Here is a 20,214-nt window from a genome sequence, read left to right as displayed (position 1 = left end):
CTACGCCCCCAAAATTCGAAAAAATGCGAAGAAAGTTAGCATAAATTCTTTTACTCCCGTAATTTCACATCAAATGCCAAAAATTAGAATGAATCTAAACAATTATACTTAATTTTTAATCTAAACTTAAATACTATAATTAAATTTGTAACCTAATTTTGACCTAATTTGTATATCTCAATTTTCAGTAATTAATAATATCTTAATAGTAAAGTTGTTATAATCTTGTAATTATTTTCAATAATAATTATTAATAATTAAATATTAATTTAAGTAATTGTCTAATTTTAATTTTAGTTAATTTTTAATTTAATTTTTAAGCTAACTTTCAACCTTCATCCATTGGTGATTTTTTAGGCTAAATTACTCTAATTATTTTTAAAAATCAATTATTTTAATTTTTTAAGTTTTCAGTTATTTCAGTTTCTAAATTATTCAAATCGAACCAAAAACTTGGAGCTATATATTATAAAGTCAAATCAAACTATGTTGTATCAACAATCGAACAATTCTTATAATTTTGGTTTGTTGCAGTTCAATTGTTTCACACCTCTAGATATAGGTTAGCCTAAAAACATTTAAAAAATAAGGTTAAAAATTAATTTTAATTCTAATTAGATTTAGATTAAAATAAAGATAAAGATAATTATTTTATATTAATATTTATTAATAAGTACTTTTATTAATTTTAGTTATCATGGTATAAATAATTATTAATTAATATCAATTAAAAATAAAAATTAGTATGTAAAGTTTTGGAAAGGTTCATAAACATCTCTAACACCTTCAAAATGTTAGCCTACAAAAATTAAATTAGAATTTAATTATGATTAGAACTAGATTTAGAAAATTAATTTAGATTAAGATTTAATTATATTATTATTAACTACCAAAAAATTAAGATATGATTAAAAATTAAATTAAATTTAAGTGAAAAATTAATTATATTTAAGTTATGATTAAAAATGTATTATAAATATTTTAAATTGATTAAATATAATTAAGTATTTATAGTGAGAGAATGGTCTTTACATTCTTAATTTACATAAAATATTAAATGATTCAAATATATAAAATCTCGGTTTTTGTCAAAATACTATAAATTTGTTTTTCTTGGCATTTGATGTAAAGTTAAAAAAGTAAAATAATTCTTTATTTTAACTTTTCTGGTATCTTTCTAAAAATAATTGATCCTCATGACAAATGTTAGGAATATATAAGACTTTTTTGCCTTAAAACAAAAGCAACGATCGATCCAGATCAGCATAAAATTGTGAAGAAATAAACGGCTTCTAAAACGATGTTAAGTATGAGAGCCTAAAGAGCTATTTAAAAATGTTAGTGGTCTAATGTATCTTTTCAAATCATGAAAGAATATGTAATTCTTAACTCAAACGTTAAAAATATACATGACCATTTTCTCTTTATTTAAAAAAAAGTTGATCGCATTAATCATAATTATTAGGGCCGCGCATGTCACGGAGTTAGGAATTTTACACGCCAACCCATGCGGCACTTAGACGATCTTGCTTGTGAAGATGCTAAGTAAGCTTTGAATTTTAGTATGAAAATAACTTAGTAGCAAATAGGGACAATAAAAATTTGATAATACAAATTTGTATTGATAGTAAGTATAGAGTTTTACAATGATCCGGTATTACAAATAGGTGGGGGTGGGTTTGCCTATTTATAGAATTTCCACCTCCTCGATAAATGGTTAGGATCTATTTGATCCAATGGTTTATATTTTACATTATAGAACTATCTTTATTATCTACCCTCTCCATTCCAATAGAGCTGTCCACTTTGAGAAATTTTTTTATCCCAAAACTCTTGTCCACTTTTAAAAAGTAACTAACTTTTACACTCATTTTTCCTATATTATCCCTATTTAAAATCTACTAATGAGTAAATTGAAAGTAAATTGCAAGTGGATCCTATATTAAATAGGGGTATGACAAGAAAAGTACAGAAAATTTTACAAAATCCATAAACAATAATTGCTTTTCTTAAACTGTGTGATAAAGGTAAAGTGGACAATTCTATTGGAACGGATGAAGTATACAACAAAAAATTACTACATACATCTAGTACCTTTTAAAGAGTTTTAGAGTATTTCAGATTAGTTTAGAGGATTTTAGATAATCTCGAAATAGTCTTGTGAAGAAGTTTTTAAAATGTTTCAGAATATTCTAATAGTGTTCCTGAGAATTATAGGGTGTTTCAGAGGGTTTTAAAATATTCTGGAGGATTCTAGAATGATCTAGAGTGTTCTAGATGATTCTAAAATGTTTTAGAGGATATTAAAATGCTTTATAGGATTCGAGAATGTTTTAGAGAATTCCAAAATATAAGATTTTTAGAACATTCCGGAAAATTCCGGAAAATGAGATTGGAGAGTGTTTTGGAGAGGTTCGGGATAATAACCTCTATCACGTGCGAAAAATTATATGGCGTGCGACACGTAGCTCATACAAGTTTACCAGGCCTCTGATAAATTCAGAAATAATTGTTATAACTTATAAATAACAATATATTTAAGCTACAGCAAAAATAGAAATTCAAAATACCAGGAAATTGGCTGGGGACTGGTCCAAAATTGTTAGGAGTCAGTTAAATGATAACCTAACATTATTTCTAGAAATTTTAGTTTAGAGAAAGTCAGATAAATAAATAAATAAATAAAATGTTTGAAAAATAATAAAATAACTTCTTACCTATCTTTTTTTTTTTTACTTTAATTTTCACGATTTTATTAGGTGAATTATGTTGCAGCTAAAACATAACAAAATTTGAGTTACAAAACTTGTTGAAAGATTCAAAGAAAAAAATAAATAGTAAAATATAAAACAAACTATACAAAAAACTTCTATAAATTAGAATTTCAAAGCCAAAAAACTACATAAAACTCAAACATTATTCTTTTTAATAACATAAATTTTAATTTCCAAGGCACTAAATAAAAAAAATACATATTCTCACCGGAAAAATGATCCGCATTAGAAGCAACATTTTGGCGATTTGGATGGTGACGATGTCGTTGTTATTAATTATCAACGGAAATATGGCTTTCAGAGTATGCGATACTGATAAAACACAATCAGACCAATGCTATTCAGCTATCTATGGAAAACCAACGAAACAATGTTGTGATTTTATTTGGCGTGTAGATTTGCCATGTCTATGCAAATATAAGTATATGCTTCCTTTACTCGGAATTGACACTGGACGTGCCATGGCTATACCTGAAAAATGTGGCCGAAAAAATCCTTGCTATTGATGATATAATAAGCTTACTCATTCAAATTTGTTTTTTTATTTCAGCTTTGATTCTTTTAGAGCTTATTAACACATTGTATTCTTTTTTCTAATTGTTTCACAACTTAGTCCTTATAATCTGTTTTAATTTTCTCAGTTGCCCAAATTGTCCTCTTTATTAGACGCACGGGACTCGTACTATTTATGTTAAAATTAAATGGAGTTAGTAATAGATTTCTTATATTATCCATAGATTGATTTCAAATATTCATTTTAACTTAATTAAAATAGTTAATTTACTTATAATAATTTCTTCAAATGTTCTTTTAATTCAGTTAAAACGATAATTTAAATAAAGTTAACAAAAAACCAACTTTTATCTTTAATTGGTTAAACCAATTAAAATGACATTATCTTAATACACATACAATTTAAGTATTTATATTGAGAGAATAGTCTTTACATTCTTAATTTAGATAAAATATTAAATGATTCAAATATATAAAACTCTTGGTTTTTGGTTATAATACTATAAGTTTGTCTTTTTTGGCAGTTGATGTAAAGTTAAAGAAGTAAAATGATCCTTTATTCTAACTATTTTAGAAATCCTGCAATTAATATTTCGTAAAGTGCATGAAACTCGTCGCTAAACTAGTTTAGTAGGGGATTGCCGATAGATTTCGTCCGTCGGTAAATTTTTCGTCGCTAAACCAGTTTGCGACGGGAAAAAAATCTCTCGCTAATTTACCGAAGGATTAGCGACAGATTTTTTGAATTTTTTTAAATTTAAAAAAGAATTTTTTTTATTAAATTGAAAAATCTATTCATTTTAACTATTATTTAATCCGTCGATCACCCGATACATCACCTACCCAAAAAATTTGCAAACTTTTCAATAGATCACCCATCATTTTCATTACTCCCATATAAATCTTTTTAACCATAAAGTTCTCCACACTTAACTCCATTTCAACCAACTCAAATTTTATATATATATATATATATATATATATATATATATATATATATATATATATATATATATATATATATATATATATATATATATAGTTATTACTTCCACATTTTAAAATAATTATTTAAATAATTATTTTTAAAAGAATAAAATTAATAACTGATTATTCAATCCTTATTTTCTGAAATTACTTTTTTGAAAATTCATTTTTAATAAGTAATTTTTATTTTTTAAAATTAATTAATTTTTAGCGACGGATTCCGTCTAAATATGAAATTCGTCAGTAATATACCAAATATTTCGTCACTAAAGTAGCAGACTGACAGCCGCCAAATTATTTGATACATCTAGCGACGGATTCAAAACCCGTCGATAAATCCGACAAAAAAATCAAATCTCGCTGACATCAGCTTTTCTAGTAGTGCTTTAGGGCATAGTTTATCATATCGGGGCAAATATATGACCTTTTTAAATTAAAATAAAAGCAACAGTTAATGTAGGTCAACATAAAACTGTCCACGTTCAAAGAAGTAAACGGCTTCTGAAAGGATGTTAAGTGTAAGGGTTTGAATTAATGCAATTGTTAGTGCCTTAATGCAATTGTTTAAACCATGAGGAAATATGTGATTTTTAATCCAAGCGTTAGAATTATATATGACCATTTTTCCTTTATTTTAATAAGGGTTGACCACATTAATCATAAATATAAGAGCCGTAGCTCATACATGTTTACAAGGTCTCTAATAAATTCAGAATTAATTGTTATAAGTTGCAATAATATTTAAGCTACAGCAAAAATAGAAATTCAAAACACCAGGAAATTGGCTGGGGGCTGGTCCAAAATTGTTAGGAGTTAGTTAAATGATAACCTAACATTATTTCTAGAAATTTTAGTTTAGAGAAAGTCGCATAAATAAATAAATAAATAAATACGTAAAATGTTTGAAATATAATAAAATAACTTCCTACCTATCTTTTATCGTTTATTTTAATTTCCACGATTTATTAGGTGAATTATGTTGTAACTGAAACATAACAAAATTTGAATTACATAACTTGCTGAAAGATTCAAAGAAAAGAATAAATAGTAAAATATAAAACAAACTACAAAAAAAACTTCCACTATAAATTAGAATCTCAAAGCCAAGAAGCTACACATCTCAAACATTATTCTTTTTAATAACATAAATTTTAATTTTCAAGGCACTAAATAAAAAACACATATTCTCACCTGAAAAATGGTCGGCTTTAGAAGCAACCTTTTGACGATTTGGATGGTGGTTATGTCGTTGTTATTAATTATCAGCGGAAGCATGGCTTTCAAAGTATGTGGTACTGATAAAACACAATCAGACCAATGCTATTCAGCTATTTATGAAAAACCAACGAAGCAATGTTGTAATTTTATTTGGCGTGTAGACTTACCATGTCTATGTAAATACAAGTATATGCTTCCTTTACTCGGAATCGACACCGGACGTGCCATGGCTATACCTGAAAAATGTGGCCGAAAAAATCCTTGCTATTGATGATATCATAAGCTTTACTCATTTAAATTTGTTTTCTATTTCAGCTTTGATTCTTTTATAACTTATTAATACATTGTATTCTTTTTTCTAATTGTTTCACAATTTAGTCCTTATAATCTGTTTTAATTTCTCAGTTGCCCAGATTGTCCTCTTTATTAGACGCACGTGACTCGTAGTATGCGGGTTAAAAGACAGTTAATAGATTTCTTGTATTGTATCCGTTAATTACTAATTTTAAATAATCCTTTTAATAGTTTATTTACTTATACAAATGTTCTTTTAATTCACTTAAAACGATAATTTAAATAAAGTTAACAATAAACTATAGTCAACCCTCTGATAATTAATACATATGATGGACTAAAAATTTATTAATTATTAAAATGATTAATTTATTAAATATTATATAAAACATAATTAAAGTTGTTCCCTTAAATTTTATTAATTATTAGAATTATTAGTTTATTAATTATTAATTTATTAAATATTAATTATTAGAAAATCTACTGTAACTTTAATCTTTAATTGGTTATACCAATTAAAAAATGACATTATCTTAATACACATACAATTTAATTATATAATTAATAGTACATAAACTGGTTATATAAATATAAATCAGTACATATTAGTTTAACTGATATAATTTTACTTTAGATCTATTAATTAAATCAAATCGAAACAATTGCAACTGTTAGTCAACATAAAATAATGTGATCTGATTTTTATTTCATCCCTATAAAAATTTAAAACCTTGAACACCTTTACCATCAGCCATTTGCTTTCCCAGCATTTCTAATATGCATACACAGCTGAATAACTGAATTAACAGAGTAAGTGTTCCTAAACGTTTATTAATATTATACACCTTCACATACACAGTTGATTCTTGTCGAATTACGCACGTTATAGAAAAAACTACAATCTACCCGAAAAGATGCATAATCTATACCAACTTTTCACTACACCCAAAATCTCTCGTTATCAACAATTCAACATCGTGTGCAACTTATAGGAGAACTTGGTCAGGTTATACAGTCCTAGCATTCGGACGGACCGAGACCGCCACCTTGAGGACCCCCGAATACAGGTCTCATGTAGGCGTTATCGAACTTCTTCCAGTAGTAGTGTATTGTATATGCAGGGCTTTCTATTAGCATAGACAAACTGTCTGATGCTCTCTGGAGGTTGGTTGCCGCAGACTCACCGAGTGACAGCAAAGGCAGGCGTTCATCGTTTTTCGGGATCTTCTCTTCTCGATGATTGGCGTGGTTAGTCTCATCGTGTGGAAGTATAACATATATTAATGGCTTTGTCAGAAAACCAAACACCTGCAGTCAAAAAACATCGTATTGATCAATTAATTTTTTTCATTATAAAACTGGAATTCTATATGTTACGAAATAGGTTCGGATGAATGAAAATCTAGATGCATACCAGTGTGGTGAACAGAACGATAATGACAGTGGTGGTGACCATCGTAGAATTGACGGGATCCCATGTCACTCCATAGATTGTGAACTTTTAAGCCACAAAATATAAAATATTACTTGATGATTCAATTAAACAATCTATAATAATTTAAAGAAAATAGTGAACAAAAGATCACCTGTTTGTAAGCCAAAGCAATTGAGACTGCACCTCTCATTAGTCCAGCCCACCAAATGACTACCTAAATTTAAGTCTCAATTAACCAACTGCGGAAGAACGAAAAATTTCATACCTTTTCCAGAATTTACGGTAGCATACGAAAGAAAAACTACTAACTTGGTGTCGGAAAGTGATTAATGACGATCTTCCTCTATTCATGATATTGGATAAAGCAGAGAGAGGAAACACGAAAGCTGCCCGTCCAAGTAATACAAGCATCACTAGTGTGCTACAGATGCTCATTGAATCCACAAAGCTGCAACATTACAGAATGTATATTTTTCATCTGAACATATCACTACTCCAATGCTCGAAACTATAAAACCAAATCATAGACGGGAAATTAGTACTTCATCTTACTATTCTTCCATTTCTCAATATCAAGTGCATCCATACCGACATAGAGAAATATCACTGTCTCTGCAACATATGACATCATTGCGAATACATGCCTGAAAGAGAAGTGAAAAATGTTAGTCCACATTAGTTAAGATAACGTGAAATCGGTCATTATTATCTGACATATATACTTGGTTGTGATTCTCGAGCTATCGGTCACATTATGCCATGCGTAATGTGACATGAGAATTCCACAAAAGAAAACCGTGAGAATTCCACTTAGTTCTAGCAGCTGCATCGTGAACAGTGAAACAGTAGTTTAGATTCATTATATGGAAATTATGAACCGTGTCATCAGTTGACTAAGAAATGATTCGGAGTGGACAATACCTCCGCTACCATGTAAGACAGATACGCCATTAACACCATCAAAGCAATTTCACGAATGCTCGAATGTCTGCATATTGATATCAAGTCAGTATCCTAGAGTAGGCATCCACAACTTGGTAAGAACAATAAATTCCATATTCGCTTATATTGAAAATACTCTTATGCAATGGAGCTTTTACCTTCCAAAGTACAAGGTTTTAAGTATAAATGCCGTCACAAGTCCAGTCTGCGAGAAAAGGAGAATAATTAAAAAATGAGAATGAAAACTGTTATTTCCAAAAAATAACACATAAACTAGACAAGACTGGAAGAAGTGTCCAACCCAAAGAACAGATCAAGATATATGGCTCAAACAAGTATAGCAATGCTCAATAATCAATCCGCATTTCCTATAGTGCAAACCTATGTTACATGGAAACTTATCGAGTTCTACATTTCGGCGTTGAACAGTTTAACCTTACATTTATAAGTTATTCTTAAAAAAAAAAAAAAAATTCCCATTGCCCGTTGTAGCATTTTCCGTTCCAACATAGGTGCAAACTTCAACAGTGCAGTGATAACATGAAAAATTCAGTTAATGGTAAAAACAAGAAACCGGTGACAGATGGGCCACGACTGACGATTACATCTAGAAGAAACAGCTTTGAGCAAATAAAAAACTAAATCAAATACAATAAACAACGATATAGGAGAAGATTATGCAAAGATATTAACATTCAACTGTATCTTATTGCCAATTAGAACATTAGTTCGATGTCAAAACATACAGTAATTCCAAGAGCAGTGCTTGTCAAGAACAAGTAAAAGAAATCTCCAATAACCCTGAGTGTAGTCTTCGTATTAAGCCCGGTCACATCCATCTTTTGTATGGCATTAAACAGAACAACTGATGTTGCGTCATTTACGACTCCTTCGCCAAAGACCAAGCTATACAGCAAAGGAGTCTCATCTTGATGAAGCACCTGACATATAATTTAATTCACTCTAGCATAAAATCCACGAAAATAAAGCAAGTCATGTCATATTTAATGCAGAGAACATTTTCATAGGCGATTAACCAACCTGAAGTGTGCACACTGTATCAGTAGACGAAAAGATCGCTCCTATAGCTGAATTGAGTCGACAAACATTACACTTCATTTTTAACAAAGAAACAAATGAAGATTTATTCTTGCATGAGAAATTACAAAAACATTACTAACAGCAAAATCAGACCAAGATAGTCGCGTCCACTCAGACCAAGAAATCCCATTTTCGGAAACAACCACCTGCTACCTACGCCAAGATTAACATACAAAGTTTAAACTATGAAACTCATATAATGAATCATTGCTGATATAAAATAGGGAAATTGCATCAGTACTCAGTAGTGTTTGAACTTTAATGAATATGCTATTCCAGTGCCTGAATTTATTTTTCATAATTAGTGTTTTAGACAAATTCTTTTATTTTCCGATCATCGAACCACTAACAAGGCAAAAAAAAATTAAATTTATTGCTGTGTTTTGCTATTATGATGTTATATAGTCAAGTGTACTATTTATGCACAATAAAATAGTATTATTTTTCTTGCTAACATGACAATAAAACTTCAGCAAATTTAAGACTTATTTTAAATGAGAAAAGTTCAGGTGTAAACTTTTTGAATAGAAAATTACTTACCAACCACAATAACGAGCACAGAAATGAAAACACCCACCACTCCAAACAGCATAATGGTCACAAAATTCTGAAAAAATTGCTTTTTCTTGACCTGAAATCTGATGAACCAATCCTCCAAACAATTAAGCCAAAAAAACCATGAAAATTTTCAAGAAACAAAAACGAAACTATAAATTAAAAATTAGACCATGATTTGCTTACCCTGCATTGAAAATGATAGGAGGAAGCAAATATATAAAGAACAACTCTTCATTAAACCTTAATATATGAGAATCCTTCCCCTTGCTTAGAACCAAGATACAGATTCCACAAACACATCCCTGATCAAATATAACAAAAATTAAAACATACCTTATAAAAATCTAGGCAGCACAGACACTTCATTCAACCAATGTTTCTGTATCAAAAACATATCAGACACTTGGCGTTTCGGACACAAAACTTCATTAAAACAACACTGTTTCAACGTGTCTGCGTCCAAGTGTCCAGTTTACTGTGTCTGTGTCGGTGCCACCTAGTATAAAATCTATAAAATTAAAGATATAGAAATATATGTATTACAATGATAATGGCGGTGATGGATTCATTAACCCATCGATTTTCTTCAAGCAAGTGACCAACCACTAAACACAGACATAAAACCGCAACAAATATCGTCAATGGCACAACCTGAGCATGTTCATATGCTAAGTTTTCTCCAAACCCTTTTGACATTGTTATATTCTCCATTTGTTTTTGTTTCTTGATGAAATATTTCACTGAAAATATTGTTTAAGCATCGTCTTCAACCTCCAGCTGATTCAGACTGACTCTGTATGAGACAGAAGCGGAAACTAGCCGAGCAATATGGAAATTTAGTGTTTGAAGGTTTGCTTGACACGTGGATGCTGGTACATAGTTTATTGACACGTAGTTACTTGAGGTTTGGGTTTTGGATCTACTTGGTAAGAGAACATAAAACAAAAGCCCGTTAAGAAACCCAATGGTTGAAGTTTTATTGTGGGCTTATTAGGCCTAAATGTATCTAAGTCCATCAGAATTTGGATGTGCTTCACTAGGTTAAGGGTTATTTTTGCAAAAATCAAAAAGAAATGTAACAAAAATAATTATTAAGAGGAAAAAGGTGTGAAAATAATTATAATGTATAACACTAAACACCTAATGTATTTCGGAGTTGGAAAATAATTCTAATAGCTTGAAAACGCATTAAAAAAACACAAAAAAGCTCAACTTCATTTTCATTTCTGTTTGATGCGTCTAATTTTTGTGTTCTTTTTAATAAGTAATTATTTATTATATTTGAAATGATTTTAATTTTAATTAACTTTTATACGGTGCATATACGTGTTGGGTTTTCTAGGTTCATAACGCAGCGGAATTTCAAAAAAATTTATCTAAAACCCAAACCAAGATCCATGTAATTCGAATAAATAGATTAACAACAGAATTAATACTTACTTGTATGTCGAATTCAACAGCAATGTAGGAAGGAAGGAGGTGGTTCACTTTGGTGATACCTGGCATCGGATCAGAAACGCCTCCAAAAGAATGCGTCCTCTACGAGTATCCACACGAACAGACCTTAGCCAAAACTAGTGCTTGTGTGCTAGCGCTATTGCTTCACAAGAAATTTTGAATTTTAGTGATTTAGTGAATAATGAATTTCGTGATCCTCAAAACTATTCCTTAATGTGTATTTATAGTCATACAACAACACTAGGGTTTGAGACAAATTCGAATTTCAATTTCATTGCAATTCTTAAAAGTTTATGTTTATCAAAAACTCCTTTTTGATAATCATCTATATTAATTATTATATTTAATATTTTCAAAAATAATAAATTAAAAAAAATATTTATCCTTAATTTCGAATTAATATATATTTATTAATATATATATATATAATACGGATTATATATATATATATAATAATTAATCACTTAATCACATTGGGCTTGTACAACCCATAACTGTTTTGGGTCTGTTCTTAGTGTGCGACCCTGTAGGTTTATATAACGTTGGCAGTAGGTCCGAAATCCCTATTTCAGCCCACAAGTCATAAGTGGCCTCTAGCAAGACATTATGACTACCCAAGTTATACGAATATCGACAATCCGATTTAACCATTTACAATAATATTTTAATCCCTTTCTCTCTCGATATCCAGATTGAATATAAGGCATAGTCTTGTCATCCTTATAATATTCAATCATTAGTTTCTTGACTCTAAATAGATTGAAAATGATAACTCTTTATCAATTCATTTAGCATGGCCATGCATTTTCTTCAGTCTATCTTCTTCAAGGGGCCCATATATATCTTACTCAAATGAATGAGGGACAAATTCTTTCTCAGTCACTCACATTTCTTACATAGTTACTTTCATATCCAATAACAATCTATTCCATTATCCTGATAAAGATAATGTAAGACTGTATCAAAATATGAAATAGCTATGTAGAAATCCATGATGATTTCAAGGTCAAAGGATTATACTAATAGAACTGTAATGAGAATTACTTATGACAGTGATCTATGTAGTATTCTCATAGTGGGTCATCCAGTGTCTTATTTCTCAAATAGCACATATGATTTGACTTAATATCTCATATACATGATTAGTAAAACATAATAATCAGTCAACATCATACCAATCTCAATGTTCTATTAAGACTAGGGATAGATGGTATATAATTCTTTTATAAAACCTAAAGGTTCTGCTATCAAGTCACATACTTGATGATCTTAGAAAGAATTAACCATTCAAGTATTTTAATCATTAATATAAAATGATAAAAAACTTTCAATCAATAAATAACAAAATAATAAAGTCAAAACATGGTCAAACATGTTTGACCTAATGCATATCACTAACAATACGCTCTTAAATAAATAGTATAAATATAACCTTATATTTTATAAAAATATAATTTAACTTCTAAATATTTTATTCGGAGTAACTCCGTCCTTAAAATTATAAAATTGTTTTTTAATAATTTGGGGAGGGAGGAGCGCTTGTGAAAGGAATCAAATTCATGACCTATCAGTTTGCTGTTTAGCGTTTATATCATTTGAGCTATTGCAGAACACATGGCAGTCCACTGTTCATTTACTTAAAATTATAAAATTGGTGAAAATTATTCCTTTAAACTAATTTCATTTTTTTTTTGTTAGAGAAAGAATTTATTTACACTGACTTATAAGTTTAAGGACTGAGTTTAGCCAATTAAAATTTAGAAATTACTATAGATATTCTTTTATTTAATATAAAAGATGAACTTTTTATCTTTAATCTTTGATGAAGTTGTACTTCAATTTGTACGTTGATAGAGTATTCATTATTATTAAAAAAATACCACATTCCTTAACATATTAAACTCTTTACAAAAATACCAATTTTCAAATAATATTAAATATAAAAATGTCATTTTAAAATAAAAGGAACATACTGCATTTTCAACCATAAAATTAATCAAACTTCGATCAAAAACGACATTGTTCACCTTATCCTTCATTCAATTGTAATCTGTAGATTTTACATTTGTGATTTTGATTCGGTTGTTAGGGATGGTATTGATGGTAATGGTATTGGGTTATACTGTAAATTTAGTTTCCTAACCCTTAAAATTACCAATTAAGAACAGTAACCTTTTCAAAATTGCAAGTACTGTCTTAGAAAAAAAACGAAGTAAATGAGCTTGATCAGTAAATAAAAGAGGTCAATATTAACTGGTCTCCATAAATTAATTACTATTAAACGTTATTAATATTCATTACCAACTAACACATGGGAGGCCATGTGTTCCGCTTTTCCAGTCCTTTATTTTTTTCCTAAAAATGTTAGATGTATATTATTGGACAGACCATATGAATATTCCAGTTATAGTAGAGTTTCCTCTTCATCAAAGTCCAAATTATGTCTTGATCAATATTTAAATTACCCAAATCTTACAATTAATAAAAAAAACACTGCATACATATATTATTTGACTTTGTTTATTAATTTGATAAGGGTATGATTATTAAAAAAAAAATACTCTTCCCGTGCCATAAAAATAAAAAACATAGTAGATTTGCAAAAATCAAGAAATTTATTAATTATGATTGATATATTTAAATATTCCTATGACGCCTTTTAAATTTTTTAAAAGTGAAACATTATAAAACTATTGTATTTAGGCTCATGGACTGAAACTTTGGATCACGTCTCCAAGAAGTGTGCGTGGGTTAGAGGAAGTGTGCGTGGATACTATGCTTCCAGGCAAATGGTGTCCCTTCCCTTGTAATATGGTCTTGGCTTTAGCCTCTAACACTTTACAGAACTTTCAAACTGTTAATGCTAATCAGTGATGGAAGTTATACATTCAAAAAGCTCTTTTAATATATTTAAAAAATTTAAATATAGACTTTTATTATTTTATTCAGATTTTCTCTTTGTACTTCTAATGTATTATTGTTTATTTAATTTTTAGTCAAATTTTCCGTTTATTTTTTCATTAATGATATATTATTATTGTAAAAAAAGAACTAAAGGAAACGTTTTTAATGTGGTAATCTACTTCATTAATGTGGTTATATATTTTTATACTTATTAAATATAAAATATCAACTAATTATTGAAATAACAGTCAATTCGAAATAGTTTATCTTATTTATAAAGAATATAAATAGAAGATATCAAATAATAATCAAATTAGTAATTTATTAAAAATAATTTATCTTAATTAGAATTCTAGATGATTAAATAAAAAAAAGTTAAATATTTAAAATAGATATATTTTAGTTAATACTCTAAACAATCATCTTGACATAATATTATAAGTAATTAATTTTAGTTAGTATCTAATTTTAATAATTATCTTAATAATTTTTTAATTAATAATTATATTTTATAAAATAAAAATGATATTAACGTAAATATACATGTCAGTTTCTTCATCTGTGCTTTTATATATAGTATAGATAATAAATTGTGCATTGCCAATTAGTGACTGATTGTAGTTATTTGCTATATATATGGTCACTTAGCAATTTTGTTGCTAGATGCATTAGCAATCAGTCCGTTATTAATTATCGAGTTGTATAAGAGCTCGATTCATGTTCATTCGTATTCTAAACGAACCGAGCTCGAACTTGATTTTATGTTCGTTAACATAGACGAGCCGAACATGAACATAGTGGTGTTCGGCTCGTTTACGTTCACGAACAGCTCGAATAAGAGTTCGTGAACAATCTCATAAACAAGCTCGATTAAAAGTTCATGAACAAGTTCGTGAACGATCTCGTATATAATTCACAAACAAGCTTGTTTAGAAACTCGATTAGGTGTTTGCGAACTAATTCATAATTAAATTAATTTATATAATTATGTTTTTAATTTATTCAGCTCATATTCGTGAACGAACTTGATTAGCTTGTTTTTAATTTATTCAACTCATATTCGTGTTTGGTCGTTTAATAACTCGTGTTCGTTTGTTTATTCGCTAAACGAGCGGGCTCACGAACAAGCTCGTTTAATAATTATCGAACTCGTTCGCGAGCTTGTTCATGAACGAGCTCGTTTAGTACTTATCGAGCTCGTTCGTGAGCTCGTTCGCGAACTTGTTCGTTTAGCGGCTAAACGAGCGAACATGAGCTGAACACGAACCGAACATGAACACTATAAAATCTAAACGAACCGAACATGAACACTCCCCGTTTAAAGCTCGACTGAACATGAACTGAATATGAACACCTTGTTCTAAACGAGCCGAACATGAACACTTCAAAATTCGGCTTGACTCGGTTTATTTACACCCCTATGCATTAGCAATCGGTCCGTCATTAATTATCGAGTTATATTGCTAAAACATTGCTAAATGAAATGACAGTTTCATTTGATGGATTTAATGTTTTGCAGATTTTTTTTTTTTTTGAAATTGTCTAGTTTTATGTAATTATTTTAATTTCATTATTGAATTCGTATAATTATTTTAAGTTGGACTAACTGTTGTAGTTGATTTTTTAGGATTTGCTAATTAATTACTTAAGTGAATTTAATTTCGTTAAACCATGTGCTGTCATATGGGATAACATCATGGAGAACTTTCTAATCATAAAATTATATTGGATTTTTCCTATAACAAGTACAAGAGTTGCATGAGAAAAATACAATCTAATATGATTAAATTAATTAACAAATTGTGAAGTTGATTTGTGTTGGATTATGTATTTTGTCTGCCCATTTGGCGATGCATGGATTATTAGATGAATATCCAGCTCGGCAACTCAGATCAGCTTCACAGCAACTCAGATCAGCTTCATGTCCAGCTCAGCTAAACTTAGCAATTCACATTTCTGTTACAAAGTTAGTTAGTTTGTTTTAGTCATAAACGGTATCGTTTTATAAACCGTTTATGTTTCATTATAGCCGTTAGACTGTTAGGAATCAGCAGCAATAAGGTAATGACAAGTGTCATGTACATTCCTTATACATACTGCTGAATTGTATTTCTTTCGTCTCTAATGAGAATTTCTCATCTTCTGCAATCTTTCTCTTCAACCTTCTTCTAATTCCAATATGGTATCAGAGCTTCAAATTACAAAATAATTCTTTCTTCGAATCAATTCATACAAATCAGTTGATCTTTAATTTCTATTTTGATTTCAGTTTCTTAAAAGTTAATTACTTCAATTTCTTGATTCAATTAGTTACAGATCAGTTTCTTGATTAGGGTTCTTTGTTTTTTCTCAATCAATCATTTGATTTCTTAAACCCTAACAATGTCAATTCCAGTTTTAGATTCAGATAACACTTCTAGTCCTTATTATCTTCATCCTAGTGAAAATCCGTCTTTGATTCTTGTTAGTCCACCTTTAAATGGGCAAAATTATCATTCTTGGTATCGTTCTATGAGAATGTGTCTTCTATCCAAAAATAAACTTAAATTTGTTGATGGAAGTATTGCAGTACCTCCTAAAGATAGTCAAATTTATCCAGTTTGGGAAAGATGTAATACTATGGTGCTTTCCTGGTTATTAAGGTCATTGTCACCTTCTATTGCACAGAGTATTCTATGGTTAGACAATGCTATGGATGTATGGAAAGATCTCTTTGATAGATTCTCTCAAGGCAATGCTGTTAGAGTGGCTGAATTACAAGAAGAGATATATGGATACAAGCAAAACAATTTGTCGGTAACTGATTTCTTTACTCAATTAAAAATTTTATGGGATGAGTATACTAATCTTAGATCTGTGCCTATATGTTCTTGTCATCCACAATGTAGTTGTAATGCATTGAAAACAGTCAAAGATTATCAAGAAAGTGACTATGTCATTAGATTTTTAAAAGGACTAAGTGAGAATTATGCAGTAGTTAAGAGTCAAGTGCTTATGATGGAACCACTACCTAAGATTAATAGAGTTTTTTCTCTTGCTCTGCAACATGAAAGACAATTAGGACTAAGTGGTGTTAATGGTCAGATCATAGAACCTTCTGTTTTTGCTGCTCAAGCTGTTAATTCTTATCAAAGGAGACCTACTTTTAATTCTTTCAATAATAGGAGTTTTAGGCCACCAATCAATAATTTTGGATCAGTTGGTAATAGCTTCAGGCCACAGGGGGGACAAAAGAAATTTTATACACCTAATAGTGGAAAACCTATTTGCAGTCATTGTGGTGCATCTGGACACACAATTGATATATGTTTTAAGAAACATGGTTATCCTCCTGGATTTACTCCTAGATTTAAACCTCAGAATTTTGTTAATCAAGTTGGGGAAGTTATAACTGAAGCACAAGAGAGTAATTTTTACATGAATCAAGATCAGTTTATGGATCAGTATGGGAATACTTATAATAATTCTGACTATTATAATGATAATTCTGCTGGGGTAAATACCAAAGTAGAAACTGGAATCAATAATCAGGATATGATTCAAAGTGGAATGAGTAGTCAGTTGGTTCAAAATGGAATGAGTAGTCAGTTGGCTCAGAATGGGACAAACAATCAGATGCACAATCCTCCAGTTTTTACTCAGGAGCAATATTCTCAAATTATGAATATGCTACATCAGAACAATAACAATCAAAATTCAGAATCACCAAGGATCAATACTGTCTCAACTAATTTTTCAAACAAAGTGGAACATGAAGGTACACAATTCTTATCTTATTCTTATTTTAAGAATTTTACTGCATGTTCATATGTTAGAAAGCCTGTGCATGATGTTAGAAAGCCTGTGTATGAAAATTTGTCTTGGATTATTGATTCTGGTGCCACTGATCACATTGTTTGTTCTTTGAATCAATTTACATCTTACACAATTGTTCATGATATCTTTGTCACATTACCAAATTCACAAAGGATTGCTGTTACTCATGTTGGTACTGTCAAGTTTAGCAAAGATTTTATTTTACATAATGTGTTATTTGTTCCAGAATTTGCTTTTAATCTAATTTCTACTAGTAAGTTGACTGCTCAGCATGATATATGTTTAATTATTCATAAGAATGTTTGTATTATACAGGACATCATCAATTGGAAGATGATTGGATTAGCTAAGCAAATTTATGGTCTTTATTATCTTGATAAAGATCAATTCAGAGAAAATAATGCTTCTGCTTGTGTTAATTCTGTTGGATCTGGCTGTTTAAATTCTTCTGGTTTGATTGAGACAATTGATGTAAATAGTTTGTGGCATTTTAGACTAGGACATTTGTCAAATGATAGGTTGAAATGTCTTCAGAACATTGATTCTTCTATTAAAATTCCTGCTAATAGTCATTGTAAAACTTGCCATTTATCAAAACAAAAGAAAATTCCTTTTCCCATTAGCAAGTCTGTAGTTATAAATTGTTTTGATCTTATTCATATTGACATTTGGGGGCCAGCAAGGATTTATTCATTATATGGTCATAAATATTTTTTAACTATTGTTGATGATAAAAGTAGATTTACATGGCTTTTTCTCTTAAAAGCAAAATCTGAAGCAAGAACTATTATTCAAAATTTCTGTATGCATATAGAAACACAGTTTAATACTAAAATTAAATGTATTAGGTCTGATAATGGTTTGGAATTTCACATGCCTAGTTTTTATGATTCTAAAGGAATTATTCATCAAACTACTTGTGTATATACTCCTGAACAGAATTCTGTAGTTGAAAGAAAACATCAACATATTTTGAATGTTGCTAGATCTCTTAAGTTTCAAGCTTTATTGCCTTTGAGTTTTTGGTCTGATTGTGTTTCTCATGCAGTGTACTTGATTAATAGAGTTCCATCTCCAATAATTGATAATAAAACACCATTTCAGATTCTTTATAATAAAGATCCTTCATTTGAAAATTTAAAGGTTTTTGGTTGTGTTGCATATGCTTCAACTATTTCTAATAATAGATGTAAATTTTCACCAAGAGCTACTGAGTGCATATTTCTTGGTTTTCCATCTCATACTAAAGGCTTCAGATTATATGATATTAAGGCAAAACAAGTAATTGTTTCCAGAAATGTTAGATTTTATGAACATTTGTTTCATTATAAAGATAAAAATTGTATGAATGAATCTGTTGATTGTTCTGATTATGTTTTACCTGCTAGGATTGATTCATTAAGTATAGATGTTTCTTTATCCAGTAATGATCTTAATGAAACACAAAGTACACTTGTTGGACCTAATCTAGAAGATGTTCCTGTCAGTAGTATTTCAGAAATAAATCCTAATTTAACATCTATTAGAAAGTCATCTAGAACAGTAACTAAGCCAGCATATTTAAATGATTATGTTTGTAACAAGTCAAAGTCTAATGCTGTTATAATAACAACACCTCATGTGTTTGATAAAGTTTTTACATATGAAAATCTTGGCATACATCACAAAGCTTTTTCTGCTAAATTAGATATGCACACTGAACCAAAAACTTATAGTGAAGCAGTAAAGTTTGATTATTGGCAGGAGGCTATGAACAATGAAATAAAAGCTCTAGATCAAAATAATACCTGGACTATGACTAAGTTACCACAAGGAAAAACTCCTATAGGATGTAAGTGGATTTATAAGATTAAGTACAAAAGTGATGGTTCAATTGAGAGGTATAAGGCTAGACTTGTAGCAAAAGGTTATACACAACAAAATGGAATAGATTATATTGATACTTTTTCACCAGTAGCAAAAATGACTACCATTAGAACTGTCTTAGCATTAGCAGCATCTAAAAACTGGATTTTACAACAATTAGACATCAATAATGCATTCCTTCATGGGGATTTGCATGAGGAAGTATATATGCAGGTTCCTCTTGGTCTTCAGGCATCAGCTCCAGATATGGTTTGCAGGCTCAACAAATCACTTTATGGATTGAAGCAGGCCAGCAGACAGTGGAATCTCAGGCTTACTGAAGCTTTAATTTCTCAAGGATATCATCAA

At 29.6% G+C, this 20,214-nt stretch overlaps 2 protein-coding genes across 2 annotated transcripts; one reads left to right on the top strand and one right to left on the bottom strand.

Moving 5' to 3' along the window:
* Positions 1-6,601: 6,601 nt before the first annotated feature.
* LOC126667343 (sodium/hydrogen exchanger 4) lies at positions 6,602-10,630 on the bottom strand. The gene is made up of 14 exons (XM_050360300.2): positions 10,366-10,630; positions 10,006-10,124; positions 9,805-9,902; positions 9,358-9,417; positions 9,205-9,251; positions 8,910-9,104; positions 8,322-8,368; positions 8,143-8,209; positions 7,944-8,044; positions 7,764-7,865; positions 7,531-7,669; positions 7,373-7,435; positions 7,201-7,284; positions 6,602-7,094 (listed from the first exon to the last, which is right to left on the bottom strand). The coding sequence occupies exons 1-14, from the start codon at positions 10,531-10,533 to the stop codon at positions 6,804-6,806; spliced, it is 1,581 nt and encodes a 526-aa protein (XP_050216257.1). The 5' UTR covers positions 10,534-10,630; the 3' UTR covers positions 6,602-6,803.
* Positions 10,631-16,566: 5,936 nt separating this feature from the next.
* Positions 16,567-19,726, top strand: LOC126668109 (uncharacterized). The gene is made up of 2 exons (XM_050361326.1): positions 16,567-19,632; positions 19,688-19,726. The coding sequence occupies exons 1-2, from the start codon at positions 16,567-16,569 to the stop codon at positions 19,724-19,726; spliced, it is 3,105 nt and encodes a 1,034-aa protein (XP_050217283.1).
* Positions 19,727-20,214: the final 488 nt, after the last annotated feature.

Source organism: Mercurialis annua, linkage group LG2, assembly GCF_937616625.2.
Source record: "Mercurialis annua linkage group LG2, ddMerAnnu1.2, whole genome shotgun sequence".
NCBI lineage: Eukaryota > Viridiplantae > Streptophyta > Magnoliopsida > Malpighiales > Euphorbiaceae > Mercurialis > Mercurialis annua.
Note: the sequence above shows the minus strand (reverse complement) of the source record. Positions and strands in the feature narration are given on the sequence as shown.

Coding starts and splice junctions, on each gene's coding strand:
- LOC126667343 (XM_050360300.2), bottom strand. CDS start 10,533: ATGGAGAATATAACAATGTCAAAAGGGTTTGGAGAAAACTTAGCATAT. Junction 7,436..7,530: donor TAATCACTTTCCGACACCAA/GTTAGTAGTTTT, acceptor ACTTAAATTTAG/GTAGTCATTTGGTGGGCTGG. Junction 7,285..7,372: donor TTGCTTTGGCTTACAAACAG/GTGATCTTTTGT, acceptor GTGGCTTAAAAG/TTCACAATCTATGGAGTGAC.
- LOC126668109 (XM_050361326.1), top strand. CDS start 16,567: ATGTCAATTCCAGTTTTAGATTCAGATAACACTTCTAGTCCTTATTAT. Junction 19,633..19,687: donor CACCTCATGTGTTTGATAAA/GTTTTTACATAT, acceptor CTGCTAAATTAG/ATATGCACACTGAACCAAAA.